Source organism: Erythrolamprus reginae, chromosome 2 (genome assembly GCF_031021105.1).
Source record: "Erythrolamprus reginae isolate rEryReg1 chromosome 2, rEryReg1.hap1, whole genome shotgun sequence".
Classification (NCBI taxonomy): domain Eukaryota; kingdom Metazoa; phylum Chordata; class Lepidosauria; order Squamata; family Dipsadidae; genus Erythrolamprus; species Erythrolamprus reginae.
This window is the reverse complement of record NC_091951.1, coordinates 112,202,433-112,222,670: the sequence shown is the minus strand read 5'-3', so window position 1 is coordinate 112,222,670 and position 20,238 is coordinate 112,202,433. Positions and strand designations below refer to the sequence as shown.

The following is a 20,238-nucleotide window of genomic DNA, read 5'->3' as shown; positions in this document are numbered from 1 at the left end:
TCCAAGTTTTATATCCTGGTTGGAAGAAATTTACCATAAGTTAGAAAGTTTTGAATGGATCTGAAACTTTCCCAATTATTAATTTAGCTGGTATTTTTCTTTTCTTATACAGTGATCCCTCTATTATCGCGAGGGTTCCATTCCAAGACTCCTCGCGATAATCGATTTTTCGCGATGTAGGGTTGCGGAAGTAAAAACACCATCTGCGCATGCGTGCCCTTTTTTCTATGGCCGCGCATGCATAGATGGTGGAGTTTGCGTTCCCCAACGCCCACGCAAAGGGGAAACTCCGATTCGGCTCCTCGCTGCTGCTGCGCTACCGAGCAGATCAGCTGCTGGGCGGCCGAAGGAACCTTCCCTGGGTCTTCCCCCTCTTGCTGGCGGGTGGGCGAGCGGCGGGCATCAGCGAGGAGCCGGGGTTTCCCCTTTGCGTGGGCGGCCGGGAAGACCCAGGTTGGGGGTTCGGGGGGGTGTTGGGAAGCCCCCCAGGCTGGCTGCGACCTTTTAAAACAGCCGCGCCGCTTCCCAGCTGAGTCCTGAAGCCAAACGCGGAAGTTCGCCTTTGGCGTTTGGCTTCAGGACTCAGCTGGGAAGCGGCGCGGCTGTTTTAAAAGGTCGCAGCCGGCCTGGGGGGCTTCCCAGCACCCCCCCGAACCCCCAACCCGGGTTCGGGAGGGTGCTGGGAAGCCCCCCAGGCCGGCTGCGACCTTTTAAAACAGCCGCGCCGCTTCCCAGCTGACTCCCGAAGCCAAACCCGGAAGTGGTTTTTTTTTAAATTAATATTTTTTTAAAAATCGCGATATAACATTTCGCGAAGATCGAGATCGCGAAACTCGAGGGATCACTGTACAGTCATACCTCGTCTTATGAACCTAATTGGTTCCAGGGGGAGGTTTGTAAGATGAAAGGTTCGTAAGACGAAAGGTTCGTAAGACGAAACATTGTTTCCCATAGGAAACAATGTAAAGTCAATTAATCCGTGCAACCAAAAAAAAACCCCAGAAAAAAACGCTGCCGCCCGGCTGTCACCTTTTAAAACAGCCTGGGGGCTTCTCAGCGACCTCCCGAACGCCAAACGCCAAACCCGAAATTCCGGGTTCGGCGTTCGGGAGGCCGCAGAGAAGCCCCCAGGCTGTTTTAAAAGGTGACAGCCGGGCGGCGGGGCTTCCCAGCAGCCTCCCGAACCCCGAACCTTTGCCGAACTTCCGGGTTCAGGGTTCAGGAAGCTGCTGGGAAGCCCCCCAGCCCGGCTGTCACCTTTTAAAACAGCCGGGTGGCTTCCCAGCAGCCTCCGAACGCCGAACCCGGAAGTTCGGGTTTGGCGTTCGTAACTCGAAAAAAGTTTGTAAGAAGAGGCAATTTTTTTCTGAACCCCGGGTTCGTATCTCGAGTTGTTCGTAAGACAAGCAGTTCGTATCTTGAGGTACCACTGTAGGTCATGAAGCTATTTTAATATGAGAAAATTACAAATAAAGAATCAAAGACATCCTGGTTGCATAATGTAAGTGTAACACTTTGCAGAATTAAATAGAGAAATGGCTACAGAGGCTGCATCTGTCTTTTCTTCTTTTGTAATTCGACATGTTGCCATATTATGTATAGACAGGCATCACATTTTCTAAAAGGACTTCTACCCTTTGTGACATAAATTATATATCTATATACAAGATGACTTTTAAAGAGACAACATCCCTGGCTTTCAATCACTCATTTGCATTAAAGAGGTGAAATGGTTGAAAACATAAGTTTTCTACCCATTGATCCAATTGAAATTTTAGAAAAATCATAAGCTGGCAATGAAGACAGAACTGAATGCAAACAAGTGCTTCTTTTGTAATTCACACTTTCACTAGCTGGTATTTGAACTAGCTGGAGAAAACATACAGTAACAGCAACCAACATGGACATGGTAATTCTAGTTCACACCAAAGATATTATGATAACCCACAATTAGAGTGCATTCACTTTTCTGCAAATATCTTATACTGCAAGGTATTTTGAGAAAGCAGTCTGCAATCTGAGCTTCAAGTTTTTCTATTTGGCTCTAGCGACCTCTAGTGTCTGATTGCAAATTCTTTCTGCTTAAAACTACAGCACTGCAATCTTCCCCTGGCCTTCATGCTAAACAGTGAATGTTATTTTTATTGGAAAGGCTATTTTTTAATCTATTTTGATTGATTGACTGACCGACCGACCGACCGACCGACTGACTGACTGACTGATTGTCCAGTTGACTTCTAAGTGTTACTTGTTGTCAACATTAGGTTTAGGTACACAACTTCTGAATTCTAAAATTAAATACACAAAGCTAGACTCACAGAAATGGAAAATAATTTAAAACAACATATGGGAAGTATTTGACTTGAACCTGCACCACCCTCCTTTGTGAAAAACTGTACCAAATTATATTATCTTTGACAACATTATTTCCAAGGAATCATAGTACAGTGATCCCCCGATTATCGCAAGGATTCCGTTCCAAGACCCCTCGCGATAATCGTAAACTCGCGATGTAGCGGCACGGAAGTAAAAACACCATCTGCGCATGCACGTCCTGTTTTCCATGGCCGCGCATGCACAGATGGTGGAGTTTGCATGTGGGCGGCGGGGAAGACCCCTTCGGCCGCCCAACAGCTGATCTGCTCCGCAGCGCGGCAGCAGCGAGGAGCCGAAGATGGGGTTTCCCCGTTGGGGTTTCCCCGTTGCCTAGGCAACGGGGAAACCCCAAGATCGCTTGCCGCTTGCCGCTTGCCCATTCGCCCGCCCGCCCGGCTGTTCGCTTGCTGCGAACGGGCAAGCGGCAAGCGATCTTGGGGTTTCCCCGTTGCCCAGGCAAAGGGGAAACCCCAAGATTGCTTGCCGCTTGCCCGTTCGCCCGCCCGCCCGGCTCCTCGCTGCTGCGACGCTGCAAGCGAGCAGCCGGGCGGGCGGGCGAACGGGCAAGCGGCAAGCGATCTTGGGGTTTCCCTGTTGCCCAGGCAAAGGGGAAACCCCAAGATCGCTTGCCGCTTGCCCGTTCGCCCGCCCGCCCGGCTCCTCGCTGCTGCGGCGCTGCAAGCGAGCAGCCGGGCGGGCGGGGCGAACGGGCAAGCGGCAAGCGATCTTGGGGTTTCTTTCTTCAAAAAAGGGGGGGAAAAGAAACCCCTTCATCCCAGCAGCAACTGCTTGGGTTCGTAAGGTGAAAATAGTTCGGAAGAAGAGGCAAAAAAATCTTAAACACCGGGTTCGTATCTTGAAAAGTTCGTTAGAAGAGGCGTTCGTAAGATGAGGTACCACTGTATGTGAATTTTGATCATGGGAATGCTACAAAGGTCGTAACTGTGAAAAAACAGTCATAAGACACATTTTTCAGTGCCGCTGAAAATTTGAGGTCACTAAATGAACTGTTGTAAGTCTAGGACAGTGGCACGCAGAGCCATATCTGCTGGCACACGAGCCGTTGCCCTAGTTCCGTTCCAAAGTGCATGTGTGCGCCGGTCAACTGATTTTCAGCTCACACGGAGGCGCTGGGAGGGCGTTTTTGGCTTCCACAGAGTCTCCAGGGGAACGGGGGAGGGCATTTTTGCTCTCCCCCAGCTACAGGGAAGCCTTTGGAGCCTGGGGAGGCAAAACACAAGCTTACTGGGCCGACCAGAAGTTGGGAAACAGGCCGTTTCTGGCCTCCAGGAGGTGGGGTAAGCTGTTTTCCCCATCCCCAGGCATTGAATTATAAGTGTGGGCACTAGCACATGTGCAATAGCATGCACCCAAGCTCTTTCGGCATCCAAGGGAAAAAAGGTTCACCATCACTGGTCTAGGACAGTGTTTCCCAACCTTGGCAACTTGGAGATATTTGGACTTCAACTCCCAGAATCCCCCAGCCAGCTGGCTGGGCAATTCTGGGAGTTGAAGTCCAAATATCTCCAAGTTGCCAAGGTTGGGAAACACTGGTCTAGGATATACAGAGTTAGTTCATCTCAACTACTTCTAATTAAACTAAATAACCTCAACTAAATAACCAACAGGTTGTTTTTCACATGTATGTAGGTTACAGTGCTATGCACATCTGAGCTTAAGAGCCATCGAGTGGGTATCAGTTATGAGTAAATAGATAAAAGTTATCCTGCTCAATTCACAATTGCTTTTCATTGCCATAGGCAGTTCAATACATATCCAAAGGGGAGTTGTGGAAGTCTACAGATCAGGTTATATATAAGCAATGAAATTTGAAGCAACTTAGGCTCTCAAGAGATTGGTTTGTAAACTTTTTCAGGCTGCTTGTATCCATGTTTCTCAACCATTAATTCCCACAGCAGTGCAGTTACAGCTTATACTGCGTCTTCTGCAGACAGAATTCACTTCAGCCAACATTTTAATTGCTTTTTTTTACTCATTCCAAGCATTAAGCACCTCACCAAAACCTTTAATATAATTTCCCCAAAAATGTTTCTATTAGCCATCTGAAGAATCAGGAGAGGCTGACTTTTTAATCATACACCCAGCTAAGTTATAATGTGCGTGTATCATAATTACACAAATGCTGAAAACGACAGTATTGAAGCTTTATCACTGGGTGAAAAAAATATACAAGTCCAAACCACATTTTTTCTTACTGAAATCCTCAACAGGATCAGAAGAAATGCAAGATCTCCCGACAAGACGGGAGTGGCTGTGGGTTCTGCCTCCCAAGGACACCTCCATCTGTCTGTCCATCACCCTGTAGGGGGGGACTTTTGACCCCCTCAGAGAGGGTCCACAACTTGGGCGTCCTCCTCGATCCACAGCTGAATTTAGACCATCCACTTTTGGCTGTGGCGAGGGGGGCGTTTGCCCAGGTTTGCTGGTACACCAGTTGCAGCCCTGTTTGGACAGGGAGCCTCTGTTCAGTCGCCCACGCCCTTATCACCTCGAGATTCGACTACTGCAATGCTATCTATATGGGGCTACCTCTGAAAAGTGTTCGGAAACTACGAATTGTGCAAAATGCAGCTGCATGAGCAGTCATGGGCCTACCAAGGTAGGCCCATGTTTCTCCAGTATTCTGTGGAATGCACTAGCTGCCAATTGGTTTCTGGACCCAATTCAAAGTGTTGGTTATGACCTATAAAGCCCTACATGGCATGGCATGGGACCAGAGTACTTACGGAACTGCCTTCTGCCACATGAATCCTAGCGTCCAGTTAGGTCTCACAGAGTTGGCCTTCTCCAGGTCCCGTCAATTAGACAGTGTCACCTGGCAGATCCTAGGGAAAGAGTCTTCTCTGTGGGAGCCCCAGTCCTCTGGAATCAGCTCACCCCAGAGATTCATACTGCCCCCACCCTCCTTGCCTTTTGTAAAAAAGTCACTACACTCCAGCCTCTGGCCATTGAATCTGTAGGGTGGTTGCAGTGTGTACTGGAATGAATGGTTTTTAAATGTTTAATTTTTTTAGAATAAAATATTTTAAACTAATTATTTACGTTAATTGAACTTAGATGTATTTATATATTGTGTTCTCTACTGATATGTTGTGAATCGCCCCGAGTTCACAGAGAGGGGCAGCATACAAGTCCAATTAAATAAGTAAGTAAGTAAGTAAGTAAGTAAGTAAGTAAGTAAGTAAGTAAGTAAGTAAATAAATAAATAAATAAAATTAAATAAATAAATTAAATAAATAAATAAATAAATAAATAAAGTCAGTTTCATTTGCTCAATTTTATTCAACCAAAATTCGATGTGCTAGAAAATACATACAACTTCCTGTTGACAAGTTACATTTTTTATGAACTCTTGAAGCTGAAAGGAAGGTGGGGAAATAGAATCGCACTACCAACCAGTTCCTCCTTCAGCATTAATCAGATATTATAAAGAATTATCAAATCAATATCATGGGCAAATCAATATCATGATTGAAGGATCATGAAAATAATTACAGCTGTGCAGGTTTATTTAGAATTAACTCCCATTATTTAAAGCAGGGGTGTCAAACCCACGTCATTACAGCGACGTCATGTGATGTATTAGGATTTTTTCCTTAGCTAAAATGGGTGTGGGAGTGGCCAGCATATGACATATTCAGCCCGCAGGCCCCAAGTTTGACAGCCCTGGTTTAAAGTGAAATTTGCTTCTGATAATGCAGAGGCAAACATGCAGAGGATTGGGCTGTAAATACTACAGGATCACAGCTATGTTGTATCTCAATCTAGTTCATTTTATTTTTAAAACTTTGCCTTTGTTTTCTCCTGTTAGTCTTAAACTGTGTCTTAAACATTATGTTTATAAATTAAACCTCTTAGTGTTTATTGCTCACAGAGAAAAATAATTTAGGATATTGGAAATAAAAAGTATTTTTGGATTCTTATTATATGATATACTTAAAACATATTGAGCACATTCAGATGTCAGCCTTAACCAAACCATTATAAGCACCAGCAGCATCTTATAAACTCCCTCCGGATTTTGCATGGCAACAAATCATCATCTATCCATAATCCAGGATTAAACTCTAATTTGAGTAATAATTTAGGAACAACTATGGAATCCAGTTGGAAACTGGATTGCAAAAGACAATCTCTAAATGCCTGAAATTCAACCAAAAATAATCATTTCATGTTTTCAGAAACATTGTGCAATAGCTACTGGCAAACTCACTTTATATTATGCTAACCCATTAATTCAGTTATGCTCTAAATGCAAATTCTTTTAAAAGGGCCTTTTAAAATTTTTCTTCAAGTAATTAGATTCCTATCCATAAACAGGAAACAAGCCCATTTAAGTAGTGGATACATGCATTCGTTTAATTGAAAAAGTAAATAATCTAACATTCAAAGTCTTCAATATACATATAGCATAAAAAATAAAAATGATTCCCTTTACCTGATAATCATGCAGTTATTCAGGGTCTATTGAATATACATACATACATACATACATACATACATACATACATACATACATACATACATATTCATTCATCCATTCAATAAACGCTAAATAACATATATTCAATATATGTAGGTCTAGGATATTTGGGTTTCTTCCTGTGTAAGAATCCTGGATTCTCTGAAACCTACACAGGAAGAAACCCAAGCTCTACATACCTGTACTCGTGAATATCTACGTCAACACAAAAAACATGTAATCCTTCCCTGGTACAGAGCTGAAGGGATTTGATACTGTAGCCTAGAGCAGTGTTTTTCAACCAGTGTGCCGTGGCACACTAGTGTGCCGCGAAACATGGTCAGGTGTGCCGCGAAGCTCAGAGAGAGAAAGAAAACAAGAGAAAGAAAGAAAGAGAAAGAAAGAGCAGGAGAGAAAGAAAACAAGAGAGAAAGCAAGCAAGAGAGAGAAAGAACAAGAGAGAAAGAAAGCAAAAGAGAGCAAGAGAGAAAGAAAGAGAGAGAGGGAGGGAAGGTGGGAGAGAGAAAGACATAGAGGGAGGTAGGGAGAGAGAGAGAAAGAGCAAAAAAGAGGAAAGAAGGAAGAGAGAAAGAAAGGGATGGAGAGAGAAAAAAAGAGGGAGAGAAAGAGGGAGAGAGAAATAGAGCGAAAGGAAGAGATAATTTTTGTCCAAACTTTTTTTAGCCGCCCCCCTCCCCTCAATGTGCCCCATGGTTTTGTAAATGTAAAAAATGTGCCGTGGCTCAAAAAAGGTTGAAAACCACTGGCCTAGAGGTTAATTCTCTGCCTTACAAGGCAAAGGCTGCAACTTCAAGTCCCAGTGAGGGTATGGCTAGCAGATGAGGCCAGAACAAGGCCAAAATAGATCTCTCCTAGTCTCCCTTAATTTTCAAATTAAGCAAAAACATGTGGCACATACAGAATATAGTTTGTCGGCTATGAATATATTAACTGCCTTGGAAATGGCCCTGGGTTGGGCTGAGAGGCAAAAAAGGAGCTGTGATGCTCCTTCAATATATCAGGGTGATTCGACACAAAAAACATATGTATGTATGTATGTATGTATGTATGTACACATAAACATATATACACACTTTTTTTCCCTGTCAAATCACCATGGTATAATATGGGAGAAAGCATACCTTCATTTTCATTATCTGCAAAAATGTTATACACACACACACACACTTGAATGAATCTGACTAAAGCTAGTTACAAACAAAATGAAATCTAGTTAACCTGTTTGAACCTTATTTAAGCCAATTGATGCCCAAATTCAAATAAAGCTAGCATCTAATTTGTAATACTAAGACAGAGAAACTAGCTCAATTTACAGATGCCACATAACAGCACTTGGTTCTCAATTAATTTTAAATACAGTAGTACTTTGTGCTTTAATATCTAGACATAAGCTAGTCCAATAAACTCACTGGTTGCAAACCTCAATTGCTGAAATTCTTAAATTTGAAACATCAATAGAGTTGAGCTCTTCACTAATTTGTTGTTTTTTTTTAAAAATCCAGACAGCAACTAGATGGCAACAGACACACATGAAAACTCTGGATGTTTGCACCCCGCTTAAGTACCATCTAATGAACTACAACAGCAACTGAAATTTGAGAAAATGAATAGTATATCCATGCCAATTTTGTTGGCATCATACAGATCTCCTTTAAAATGCTGGGGGGAAGGGATGGGATTCTCTGCCAGAAGCTTCCAAGAAGGAAAATCTGCACTGTGTTTAGGAGCATAGGTTGAGCACAGGTTGAGCACAGACATAAAAACAGTCTTTTGCAATGGTTTTTAACTTTTGCATCTGTAACCCGGATTTATGGAAGATCATTTCACAATCAAATGAGTCAGAGCTTTTGGACATGAGATTGTAAAACAGCTTTGGCCAATAATATTTGAACAAGATTAGCTCTCTCAAAGCCACCTTGGAAAGAGACTCTACTTCTAAATTTGTCTTCAGCACTGAGCTGCAAAGCATATTGTTTCTGGAGAACCAGAGAGAAAAATAAAGCAATCCTGATGTAGAAGCTGAAGCCAAATTACGTCCATTTTCTTTCAAAAAAAAAAAAAAAAGCCAATAGATGAACATGTGGTCATAACTGTGTGCCTTGGTTCAGAATCTTACTAATATAGAGGTAACAATCCATGGTTAATTAACATTGAGCAGGATTGTGTCCTTTCCATAAGCCATCATAAATAAATGGCTGGTGAGAATTGGGCCCATGGTGTAAGGATTAGACACTAATCATAACTGCCACCAACATCAAGAGATCCAAGAACTCATTAAGAATTATCTTACAAAAATAATTACATTTAAATTTGCCAGCTCTAAAGCTGTATTTCCAAGCCCTATAAAAAGGCAATCTTTGAAAAGCTGCGGCTCAGAATTGGCGTGGTGAAAATGAAAGCTATTTCAAAAGCGCTTTGAAAGGGCAATTGCAGCTGGTTGTTGTGTCACAATTATTAATATTGCATAGCTGAGAAATGAGGTCACTTGGCTTGCATTAACCCTGCAAGTTTACCCACAGAAGAATGACACATACCGGTTGCTAGTGGCAAGTGGCTCTTAGCTGAAACCAATGCCATTTTTGAACAGCCAGTATACGAGTTTCTAATTCACCCACCCACACCAGCTAGTCACATGGGAACCTAGGGGCCACTTTATAGTAGACAGCAAAATACATTGTCTATCAGTGGTGGAACGTAGTGTGCATATAGCTTTGATAAGAAGTTGGATTTTAGTGCATATACATTTGTAGAAATACTTGCATCATCAAATGAGGTAAATAGGGCATCTTACTACTTCACTAGTTCCTCAATTAGCATCACAGCGCAAAAATTAAGAAAAAAACCTCATCGTATTTCAAAGATGTGACCTGATTTACATATTGTGGTCTTCACGTGTGCCGGTTACTGGAACCATTTCCCACCTCCTTGAGTGATTTGCATGTGCTACAGGCAGGATTAACAGAATCAGATGATTCCCCAATGCGGATGACAGGATTTACACTCACGATACCATCCTAGAGATTTTTGAGCGAAAACTATGGTGTCCAAATTCTCTAGGGAAGTTTCTGTGGGTAGTGAGGGAAAAATATGAAGTCTAAATCCTGTTCCAGGTCTATTTGTTTATAAAGCATTGGATGTTATTTACTACCATCACATGCAAAGCCTTAGTTCACCTTTAACTTTCAGGCAGGATGAGATTTGTTTGCTTTTAGCTAAACAAACTATGTCAACTCGTTTATTATTTACACTCAACTCATTTATTGCTCAGCAATAAACATCCAAGCCAGGCCTGGCTAAACCTTATCAAAATCTCCACGGCATTCTCAAATCTTCCTCAGAAGGAAGGGGATTTGCCACAGGAGGTCCATATTCAATGTCTCTGGAGGGAATTTCCATGTGGAGAAAAGGAAGCTGTATTTCATTCAGTCTTAAACTCGGTATAGAAAATGCAATTGATGCAATGTATTTATTGTTCCCAGCTTTGGAAAAACAATTACTTAGTGACAGGCAATCTCAATAAAAAGGAAGAAAGACAAAGGAGGAAAATGCCATGTATTTTACCTTAAAGTATGTGTTAAACAGACAATAATCAGTTTACTGCTCAAAGAGTTTTAAACAGCAGTTAGGATTGTTCTATGTGCCTTCTTACCTTTTGGTACTATACCCTCTCTGCCAATATACAAAAAAAGAACTATTAAGATGTAAAGAGTTTGTTTTTAAAAAGAAGAAATCCCTTATACAAAAATAATCGAGTCTTGCCTTTAGAAACACTTACTGAAAATTATGTTCAATTGCATTTTCTGCTTCACTGATGTTTTACAGTTGCTTAAGTGACAGAAAAACTGAAAGCAAGACAAATGAATTAAATTCTTTTCTTAAATCAAAATAAAATAGAAAATGTATTCAAGAAAAAGATAGTGAAGAATATGGAAATAGATATTTTGGGGGTATGTTACCTGACTGAAAAAATTGAAGTAAATAAGAATATCTCAATCTCAAGAGCCGCGGTGATACAGTGATTACAGTGCTGTACTGAAGGCCACTTCTGCTGACTATCCGCTATCTAAAATTTGGCAGTTCAAATCCCACCTGGATCAAGGTAGACGCAGCCTTCCATCTTCCCGAGGTGGGTAAAATGAGGACCCAAATTGTTGGGGCAATATACTGACTCTGTAAAACCGCTTAGACAGGGCTGTAACGCACTATAAAGCTTTATAGAAGTCTAAATGCTATTGCTATATAATTTGAGCAACAGAATTATGTTCCATGTAATTGTGGTTTTGATTTTTTAAAAACAATAACTAGAATGGGATTGGATACAGATCAAGTTGTATAGCTGGACATTTTCCCTATTCTGAGAAGTCACTTACCTTTCCTTTTTTTAAAGAATAAATTAATTCAATTGCCTTTTTTTAACCACATAGAACAGCAAACATATGGATAACATTTAGAAGGCTAGCTCTAGCTGGAAGAGTTAAACGATGATGAAGTGAAAGACACTTAAAAGTTCTAAATATCTTGGGCAGCTGATGATGTATGGTCAAATGCATAAGAGGTATATGCAGGAATCCAGTTCCTTCTAATCAAAGCTTAGCAGGGATTTCCTAGATGATTGTTCCAGTCTTCTTGACATCCCCTTTGGACTTCTGAAGATGCATTTCCACAGAAAATTTTGCCCCAAATTCCTTCTGTCCTTGTACTTGGCAGTACCTTATCAACCTGGCACAATACTGCTTCTGTTCCTGAAGTGGCTTATGCTCCCACCTGAAATCTCCAAAGCATCATAAATGTTGCAATGTTGAACTTTGTGGCATATTTCCATCATTCTACAGCACGGATGTCAAACTCAATTGCATCATGTGATGTATCGCGACGTATCACGACATTTTTTGCCTTTGCAGAGCAGGGTTGGGCGTGGCCTGCATGACACATGCAGCCCGTGGGCCGCCAGTTTGACAGATCTGTTCTACACTGTTGAAGATGACACAATATCACAGTACCAAAACCAGACTGCAGGTTCAGTTTGCTTTTTCTGATTAGTTTTTCAATTGTTGCCAACAAATATATTACATTCCCCCACCACCCCACTCCACCAAAGTCAATCTTGAGAGAGAGAAAATGTCTGTTCAAAAAGCAGAACACTGCATTTCAATGGTGTTTCTGGTGTTTGGGCATCTGAAGTTCAGAGAAACACACTACTTGGCTCATCAAGCCAATTTGATGATTCTGGGGTTTTGCCGCATGAGAAAAATCATACAGTGGATACTTCTAGCACCCAAAATTATACATTTACAGTAGTCAAATAGGATATGTACACAGATTGGATACAATACAGCAAATAAACTTCTGGCCGGCTTCCCAGACAGTTTTTATGGGTATTTTGAAATGTCTAGTTTCTGTGGATGTAATTAAGTATTTATAACCAAGTAAAAAATTATGTGTAATACTTAATTCACTGTCAGTAGTAAAGAATTCTTTTACAAAAGTTTCTCCCAGTCACAAGCTGTAGAGAAACGTTTCCTCTTTCTTGAGAAATTCATTTCAATCTCAATCCTGGCTGTGCATAAAACAGCTGACACAAAAACAGAACAGAACGCCCACAAAATAAGCAACACCTTATTTCTGGAATTTGTTCCCAGCAGTGGCATGTTGAGAAGAAAGGGATGGTCTTATTATATATGCTTGTCAGGCTAGAAGTGCAGCGTTAGTATGGCAATTAAAAATCCCCAGTCTCTTCCAAAACACAACTAGACGGATATCATTTCTTGCGTTGCATTCACACAAATGGTGTCACAATGGTTTATGGATCACAGCTACACCTGCAAGGGAGAAAAGTAGATGGGTACTCAATATATTCCATTCAAGTTGATTAGAGACTAATTTTCACTTCAATGAAACATTCAAGCTCTTGAGCTTTCAACTAGTGAGTCTTTCAAAAATGAAGTTTCCTTTACTTATCATTGTTACAGCAGATCGATTCCAAACGGGCTTATTATTCTGCCACATGTATACCACTGGTAGGAGCTGTTATTGACTGAAAGCGTAATATTGTACCCTGTTCTGAAGTAATCAGCAAAAACTGTCACAGTTGTTAAATTAATCACTGAGTAATTTACTAGAAAGTCTATGAGAAGTTGCTAACTCACTTCCTTTAAGAAACACGCTGTTTGGTACGAAATGGTAAATGCAGGTGCTTGGAAACTCACCCACACCAATCCTATCCCTAATATTAACACTTCACAAATTTGTATTCTTCAACTCTCCCTTATCCACCTCTCCCTGCTCCGCTTCCCGCCCCCCCAATCTACTATAAGTCATTTGGGCTGCCTGTTGCCTTAAGCCAACCATCACCATCTTCTTGCTCAGACTGGCCATTCATGAGGCAGCTTCTGGCCATAGGAGACTTTTTTCCCCAAGTCATGCATGGCAATTTCCTTATGAAGCCTGGAGAAGGTGGCTTCACATGGCCAGAGTTGACTTGTGAAAGGCCAGGCCAGGCACACCTTGCCATCAGCAAGGGAAAAAAATGACTGAACGTCAGCTGGGGTAGCAGAGTATAGGACGTGTTGTAGTTAGCTCTGGCCCAGCTCCTCCCCCAAGCAATGTGGAGGTGGATGTGGGGGAGACATCCACATGCCACATGTCTCCTCTGACCAAGGAAGCGTGAGTGACAGGGAAGAGGGGAGTTTGGCAGACAGCCCAGGAGGAGATCAGTCATCTGTATCATCCCAGGATTCTGAACAAGAATTAATGACACATCCACGCATGCGTAGAGTGATGCATAGGAGACAACAACTGAAGGATTATTACAAGAGAAAATGAGGCCACCTGTGGTTGGGTGGGGCTGCTGTAATTAGTGCTACAGATAAAAGTGCAGCCTGGTGTTTTAGCCTCATGGCAGTTTATCTGATTCTTTGTTTCATCAAGATCGTGGTTTTTGCTCTTCAGGATTGTGTGTGTGGACTCTCTGGACTTTAGAATTGGACTCAATTTCCCAGTTATTGGGTGAGCAATTGGACTGCATTTAGCCTGTGCCTTGTGTGTACCAGAAAATCCCTTTGACATTTAAAAAGGGAGCTGTTTCTGTTTTTCTGTTTATAAAAACTTTTGGGTTTTCCTTTTATCGTGTGGTGTGTGTCTTCCTGGACTAATTACCCTGTAATTACGGGTGGTTGAGACACGCTGGCAGAACAGGACGGAAGGGGCCTCCAAATGTAGAATGGCAAAGGCAACTGCAGTTTGACTGTGGCAGCTGTTTCCTGGGCCAGATGCAGCTTTGCATTAGGAAGAGCTAGGCTTTGCATTGCAGGTCAGGGGCTTCTGGCAATCCCATAGCTATGGTGTATCATAAAACCTCCTTGTGCTATGCTGCCAGGCTGGGTTGGGACAGAGCCTTGGTTTTGCAAGACATCCAAGGTCCCTGCCAATACTGTTACTGCTAAGAATAAAAATATGTTAGTTTTTTAATTGAGAATTTGCATTTTTAATAAAAATAGAAAAAATATGGTCTTTTGGGATCATGAAGTTGTAATTCATGATAAAGTCTTGAGAAAAATCTCCACATGTTAGCAACAGGTACATGATTTTAGACATACTTTTCATTGTGTCTAAAGACACTGAGCAGATGAGATATTTTTCAAAATGTGGGAGATATTTTTCAAGCCTCTACAATGAATTACACCTTCTGTCTGACCTCAAAAGCACCCCAGTAGTTTTGATGGGTGCAGGAAGATAATTTTATTCCAGCTGCCATCAAATTATTATTCATTCCAACTGCCATCATGTAATTACCACATGGGGTACAATTAGAGCTTTATTTAACTTCACCCCCCTTGAAAAACTACAGACAGTCTTTTTTAAAGTTCTCTTTTTGGGAGCTTTTATTGTAACTTCATTTCCTTTTTTTTTAAGTGCAGTCTTTTTCTGATGTCTTATTTTATTCCTAAGTATGTGCCTAATACATCTGACACATAAACTGAGCTGCTGAAAGTCAAAAGTTTGGTTTGCAATGTTATTTAGGAGACTTCAACTGGGCTCTTATTAATATCACTGGACAATTATAGATCAGATGAGCAGATGATTCCAAAGCACTTGAGGGTAGAACAAGAAGCAATGTATGGAAACTAAACAAGGAGTGAAGTAACTTAGAACTAAGGAGAAATTTCCTGACAGTTAGAACAATTAATCAGTGGAATAGCTTGCCTGCAGAAGTTGTGAATGCTCCAACACTGGAAGTTTTTAAGATGTTTTATAACCATCTGTCTGAAGTAGTATAGGGTTTCCTGCCTAAGCAGGGGGTTGGACTAGAAACCTCCAAAATCCCTTCCAATTCTGTGGTGGTGGTTGTTGTTGTTGTTGTTGTTATATACTGACAGGGCCTCTCCCAAAAAGATTACCAGTAGGATTTGAAAGGTCTAAATATCACATACTTATTCTGAGTTTCATAAGCATTTTCTAGAGCCTCTCTTAATGGTTTCTCCCTTCTATCTATTTTGAGAGAGAGAATCTCCAAGATTTCCCATATGAACCAGGTTAGACTGTGAAAGGCCAGCAGGCAGTTAAGTAGCTGCTGCTCAGTAAGGGAAGAAGGGAGCATGGGGGGTGAAAATAAGACATGGTATGTTGGGGAGCATAAGAGATGCCATGTGAGTTGGGAAGGGTGTTTGGTGTACCCAAGAGATGCTGCATAGGTCAGGGAAGGCATGTGGTGAGGTGGGTTTGTGGGAATACTGGTGGGTCTGGGAAGGCACGGGATGAGGTGTGGGGTTGGCACGGATCAGGGCTGGCAAAGATTGGGGAAGGGCACAAGAAGGTGGCATGGTCTGGAAAATGTGCACAGGGTTCCTTCCTCCCTGTTCCTCCCTCCTTCCTCTTCTAGTGCCTGCTCTCGAGTGGGGGACGGAGAGAGGGATTGCGGGACTGGCTGGGAAACTTTCACTTAATGTTGAAAATGAAGATCATGTGATTGCAGAAGACAGTAACACTGAAGGAGCCACGGCTTTCTCACATTTAATTCCTTCAGCAGTTGTGAGTCCCAGATTTTGGACGCATTTTGTAAATTAGCCTAGCTGAAGTACCTTGGTGCAAAAATTGGTGCATCATTCCACCCAGTTAAAAGTCATGCTGTTGAGAGTTTAAGTATATACATTCTAAGGCTACCCAGAACAATTTAATATACCTGTTAATGGAGATTACATAGTTACATACATACCAATAGCACAATGCTAAATTGCCAATGGATAAATCTAATGAAGACACAAACATACAGCAAAGATTCTGGGATACTATTCGATTATCAGCAATACTCAACAAGAACTATATCAGGAAGTTAAATAACATGTAATCAACTTGTCTGTCATTCTATGACAGTCTAGACCAATGCACTGCTTACCTGCATAACTTCTTCCAGTGCTCATGTTGCTTGGTAATAGTGTCCATTTGTCAGTGACAGGATTATAGTATTCTACAGATGCCAAATTGCAAGAGCCATCATCTCCCCCAACTACATAAAGAAGTCCATTCACTGAACACACACCTATAGAGAGAACGAAAACAGTACAATGGAAGTCCTAATTTTTATAGGCTGCTGTCATGGTGAGACAGAACGGCAAATTTAACATTGATTTTTACTATTAACAACTGTTATTTCACAATTTACTGAAATCACACACATTTTATCAGTCATACCAGTAGGTTTCTGCTTGTATCCCTTTTTATTTCTAAAAGATATAATTTGTGAAAAGCCCGTCTGCTTGCATGCATAACAAGTCATGACAATTAATAGTTGTGTTTGTAACCCTTCATAAAAATGAAAAATAATAAAAAGGAAAAAAGGATCTAAAAATTCTTGTTATTTATGAGATCACAAAAGCATTCTTTATAATTCTTCCATCAACTGCCCAGAGTTATTAAGAAATAGGACAGCCTTGGAACTGAATTCAATAAATAAATATAGAATGAAGCCCAGCATGCTACTCATTAATTAATCATGGCATCCTTTCTGCAATAAATATGAATTGAACTATATCCTCCTTATGTTCAACATTTAATTAATTAAAAATAAGCAAGTACACCTTATTTAAAATGCTTGTTCTGGGACCTGGCAAGTGATGAGACTTACAGGACAAAAAGTGTCAAATTTCAGATTTTTAGAAACCCTTTAAAATAAATTTATTATTATTTATTTATTTATTTATTATTTAGATTTGTATGCCGCCCCTCTCCGAAGACTCGGGGCGGCTCACAACAGAATAGAACAAATCATAAATAATCAGAAAACTTTAAAATTTATACAAGATTTAAAAGAACCCCATAAACTAACAGACGCACACACAAACATACCATGCATAAATTAAACATGCCCGGGGGAGGTATTTCAGTTCCCCCATGCCTGACGGCAGAGGTGGGTTTTAAGGAGTTTACGGAAGGCAGGGAGAGTAGGGGCAGTTCTAATCTCTGGGGGGAGTTGGTTCCAGAGAGTCGGTGCCGCCACAGAGAAGGCTCTTCCCCTGGGGCCCGCCAACCGACATTGTTTAGTTGACGGGACCCGGAGAAGGCCCACTCTGTGGGACCTAATTGGTCGCTGGGATTCGTGCGGCAGGAGGCGGTCTCGGAGATATTCTGGTCCAGTGCCATGAAGGGCTTTAAAGGTCATAACCAACACTTTGAATTGTGACCGGAAATTGATCGGCAGCCAATGCAGACTGCGGAGTGATGGTGAAACATGGGCATACCTGGGTAAGCCCATGACTGCTCTCGCAGCTGCATTCTGCACGATCTGAAGTTTCAGAACACTTTTCAAAGGTAGCCCCATGTAGAGAGCATTACAGTAGTCGAACCTCGAGGTGATGAGGGCATGAGTGACTGTGAGCAATGAGTCCCGGTCCAGATAGGGCCGCAACTGGTGCACCAGGCGAACCTGGGCAAATGCCCCCCTCGCCACAGCTGAGAGATGGTTTTCTAATGTGAGCTGTGGATCGAGGAGGACGCCCAAGTTGCGGACCCTCTCTGAGGGGGTCAATAATTCCCCCCCCCCAGGGTGATGGACGGACAGATGGGATTGTCCTTGGGAGGCAGAACCCACAGCCACTCCGTCTTATCCGGGTTGAGTTTGAGTCTGTTGACACCCATCCAGGCCCCAACAGCCTCCAGGCACCGGCACATCATTTCCACCGCTTCGTTGACTGGGCATATTTATCCTTGTAGTTTTATCCCTTCTCTTACCAACTCTGTATATGGTTTTTCAATTACATTTTACTGTAATTTCCATAGTTCTGTCACTATTTATGTTGTACCTCTTGCAAACTATCCTAACATTTATAAATTATAATGTGATTTTAAAACATTTTAATATTCTCTCTCTCTGTTTGTTTGTTTGTGTGTGTTTGTGTGTGTGTGTATTTTCAATTTATTTACAAATCCAAGATATAGAAACCTGTAATTTAAAAGGATATTAAATGTCCTGCATTTATTTGACATCATTTTTACAAATATTTTCAAATCTGCTGTACTTAAAGTGTTCAGACTTAATCAAGCATTCATTTAAAATAGGAATTCATGACCTAAAGTAACTTTAAAGACTCACATGTTTATTATCGTATATCATTGGTATTAGTATTTCTCTTAACTGCTTTGTTTATACCAGAATAATGATAATAGAAATTTGGGAGGAAAATACCTGCATTTCTTCTGCACATATTCATGTCTGCTACTTGTTTCCATGTATTTGTTCCAGGGTCATACACTTCCACGCTTTTCCTCACCAAAGGACCATCATGCCCTCCAGTAGCAAATAGCTGGCCACTAAGAACACCAACCCCTAAAAAGCCAAAGAGGGAGTTTCAGGATCTATTGTAAATTGACTTCTAGTCATGGATGATAAATCGCTGTGCCAAAAACATAGCCCTGACAGAACGGTAAACAGTACAGTGTCCATCGGGATAGCTAGAATGCCAAATTAAGAGTTTGTAAGAGACTTGAAAGAATAACCATGAGGAACAGGAGGAAGAGCCAATATCAAAACAATGGTCAGATAAAGGAAATCTGAGCCCATGGCAAAAATGTAATCTGAGAAAGTATTTGACTTAACTCTCTCTAGTTCTCATAAAAATAAAGGAAGGGAAGGGGAAGCACATACTGTTCTGATGTAGGCTTCCTCATAATAACACAGCACAAACAGCATCTCACAAACCTCTTTTTATTGTGTAAAGGCTGCTAATTGTTTTCATTAGCTGTGGTCCTAAGTCCAAATAAAGTAAAGCAAGTGTTTTCTTTGTAATGGCTAATTATTATCATTAGCAGTCAGCATAAGTCCAAGCAAAAATCAAACAAGTCTGACTAAACATATTTCAGAGAAAGGCAGATAACACACGCAAATCTTGCTCTTCTTTGGCAAGCTGACAAGGAACAGTTTGCAGGAAACTGTGCCAAATTCAAACAGGAACAAAACTGAGGTTTGAGTTACAAAGACGAGCTCTGGAAATGAACGGAGTTGCTTCTTGCAACTCACCCTTTCATGTTCTCCACTCATATATCCTATGGGAGAGGCCAATTATCCTCAAGCCTTACTCCCAAGCAGTCCTTCTCCTCTGGAAGCTCTGCGCACGTGCACATTGAGAACAGGCTCTTCCTGTACTTCCTTGCTCATGTCAACCTCTGGAGCTTCTGCAGGCGGAACATACCTCCTCAGTGGCCCTGGCTGGATCCCTGGCCCTGACACCAAGCCTTCTCCAGATTCCAGGCCTGGCCCAGGTTCCTCCCCAGCCTCCTCACTGTCTGACTCTGCTGCCAGCTACACAGGCCGCTGCCGGACCACAATACATACAGTCTTGAAAGATTCTGCAATTGTACTTTTTAAAGCATTCATAACTCTGGTTCTAGTCTGGTCCACATCCCAAAGGTGCTTTTTCAAGAGGCAACTGGACTTTCTCGTTTTTCTTTGAAGACATTTCAATTCTTATCTAAGAAACTTCTTCAGCTGAAGATGTTCTTGAATGAGGAATGAAACATCTTCAAACCAGAAAGTCCAGTTGCCTCTTGAAAAAGCACATTTGGGATTACTATGACCTGAATGACTGAGACTCTCCGTAGACCAGGGCTTAAATTGGTGGCCCGTGGGTCGGATGCATCATATGCAGGTAACACACATCCCAGCTCCGCAAAGGGAAAAAATATCATTATACATCACAATACATCAGGTGATGCAATAGAGTTTGACACCCATGCCACAGACATTTAATCTGATGCCCTTGAAAGGATGACAAAACTGGCCAAGAATCGAGGGGAAATCTGAGGCTACCTAGCACCCTTTTCCAGGCTCTGGGAATTGATATTTCTAGGCACTTTTTTCTTTTATTTAT

General features: G+C 41.7%; 1 protein-coding gene across 4 annotated transcripts in view; it reads right to left on the bottom strand.

Moving 5' to 3' along the window:
• Positions 1-10,314: 10,314 nt before the first annotated feature.
• Positions 10,315-20,238, bottom strand: part of KLHL3 (kelch like family member 3) — a 56,022-nt gene continuing 46,098 nt past the window's right edge. For all 4 annotated transcript variants that reach the window (XM_070739184.1, XM_070739183.1, XM_070739182.1 and 1 more), the window contains 3 exons: positions 18,558-18,698; positions 16,272-16,415; positions 10,315-12,699 (listed from right to left, as the gene is read on the bottom strand). In XM_070739184.1, coding sequence (XP_070595285.1) covers positions 12,671-12,699; positions 16,272-16,415; positions 18,558-18,698 — 314 coding nt within the window. In that variant the 3' untranslated portion in view covers positions 10,315-12,670. The remainder of the gene's footprint in view (positions 12,700-16,271; positions 16,416-18,557; positions 18,699-20,238) is intronic.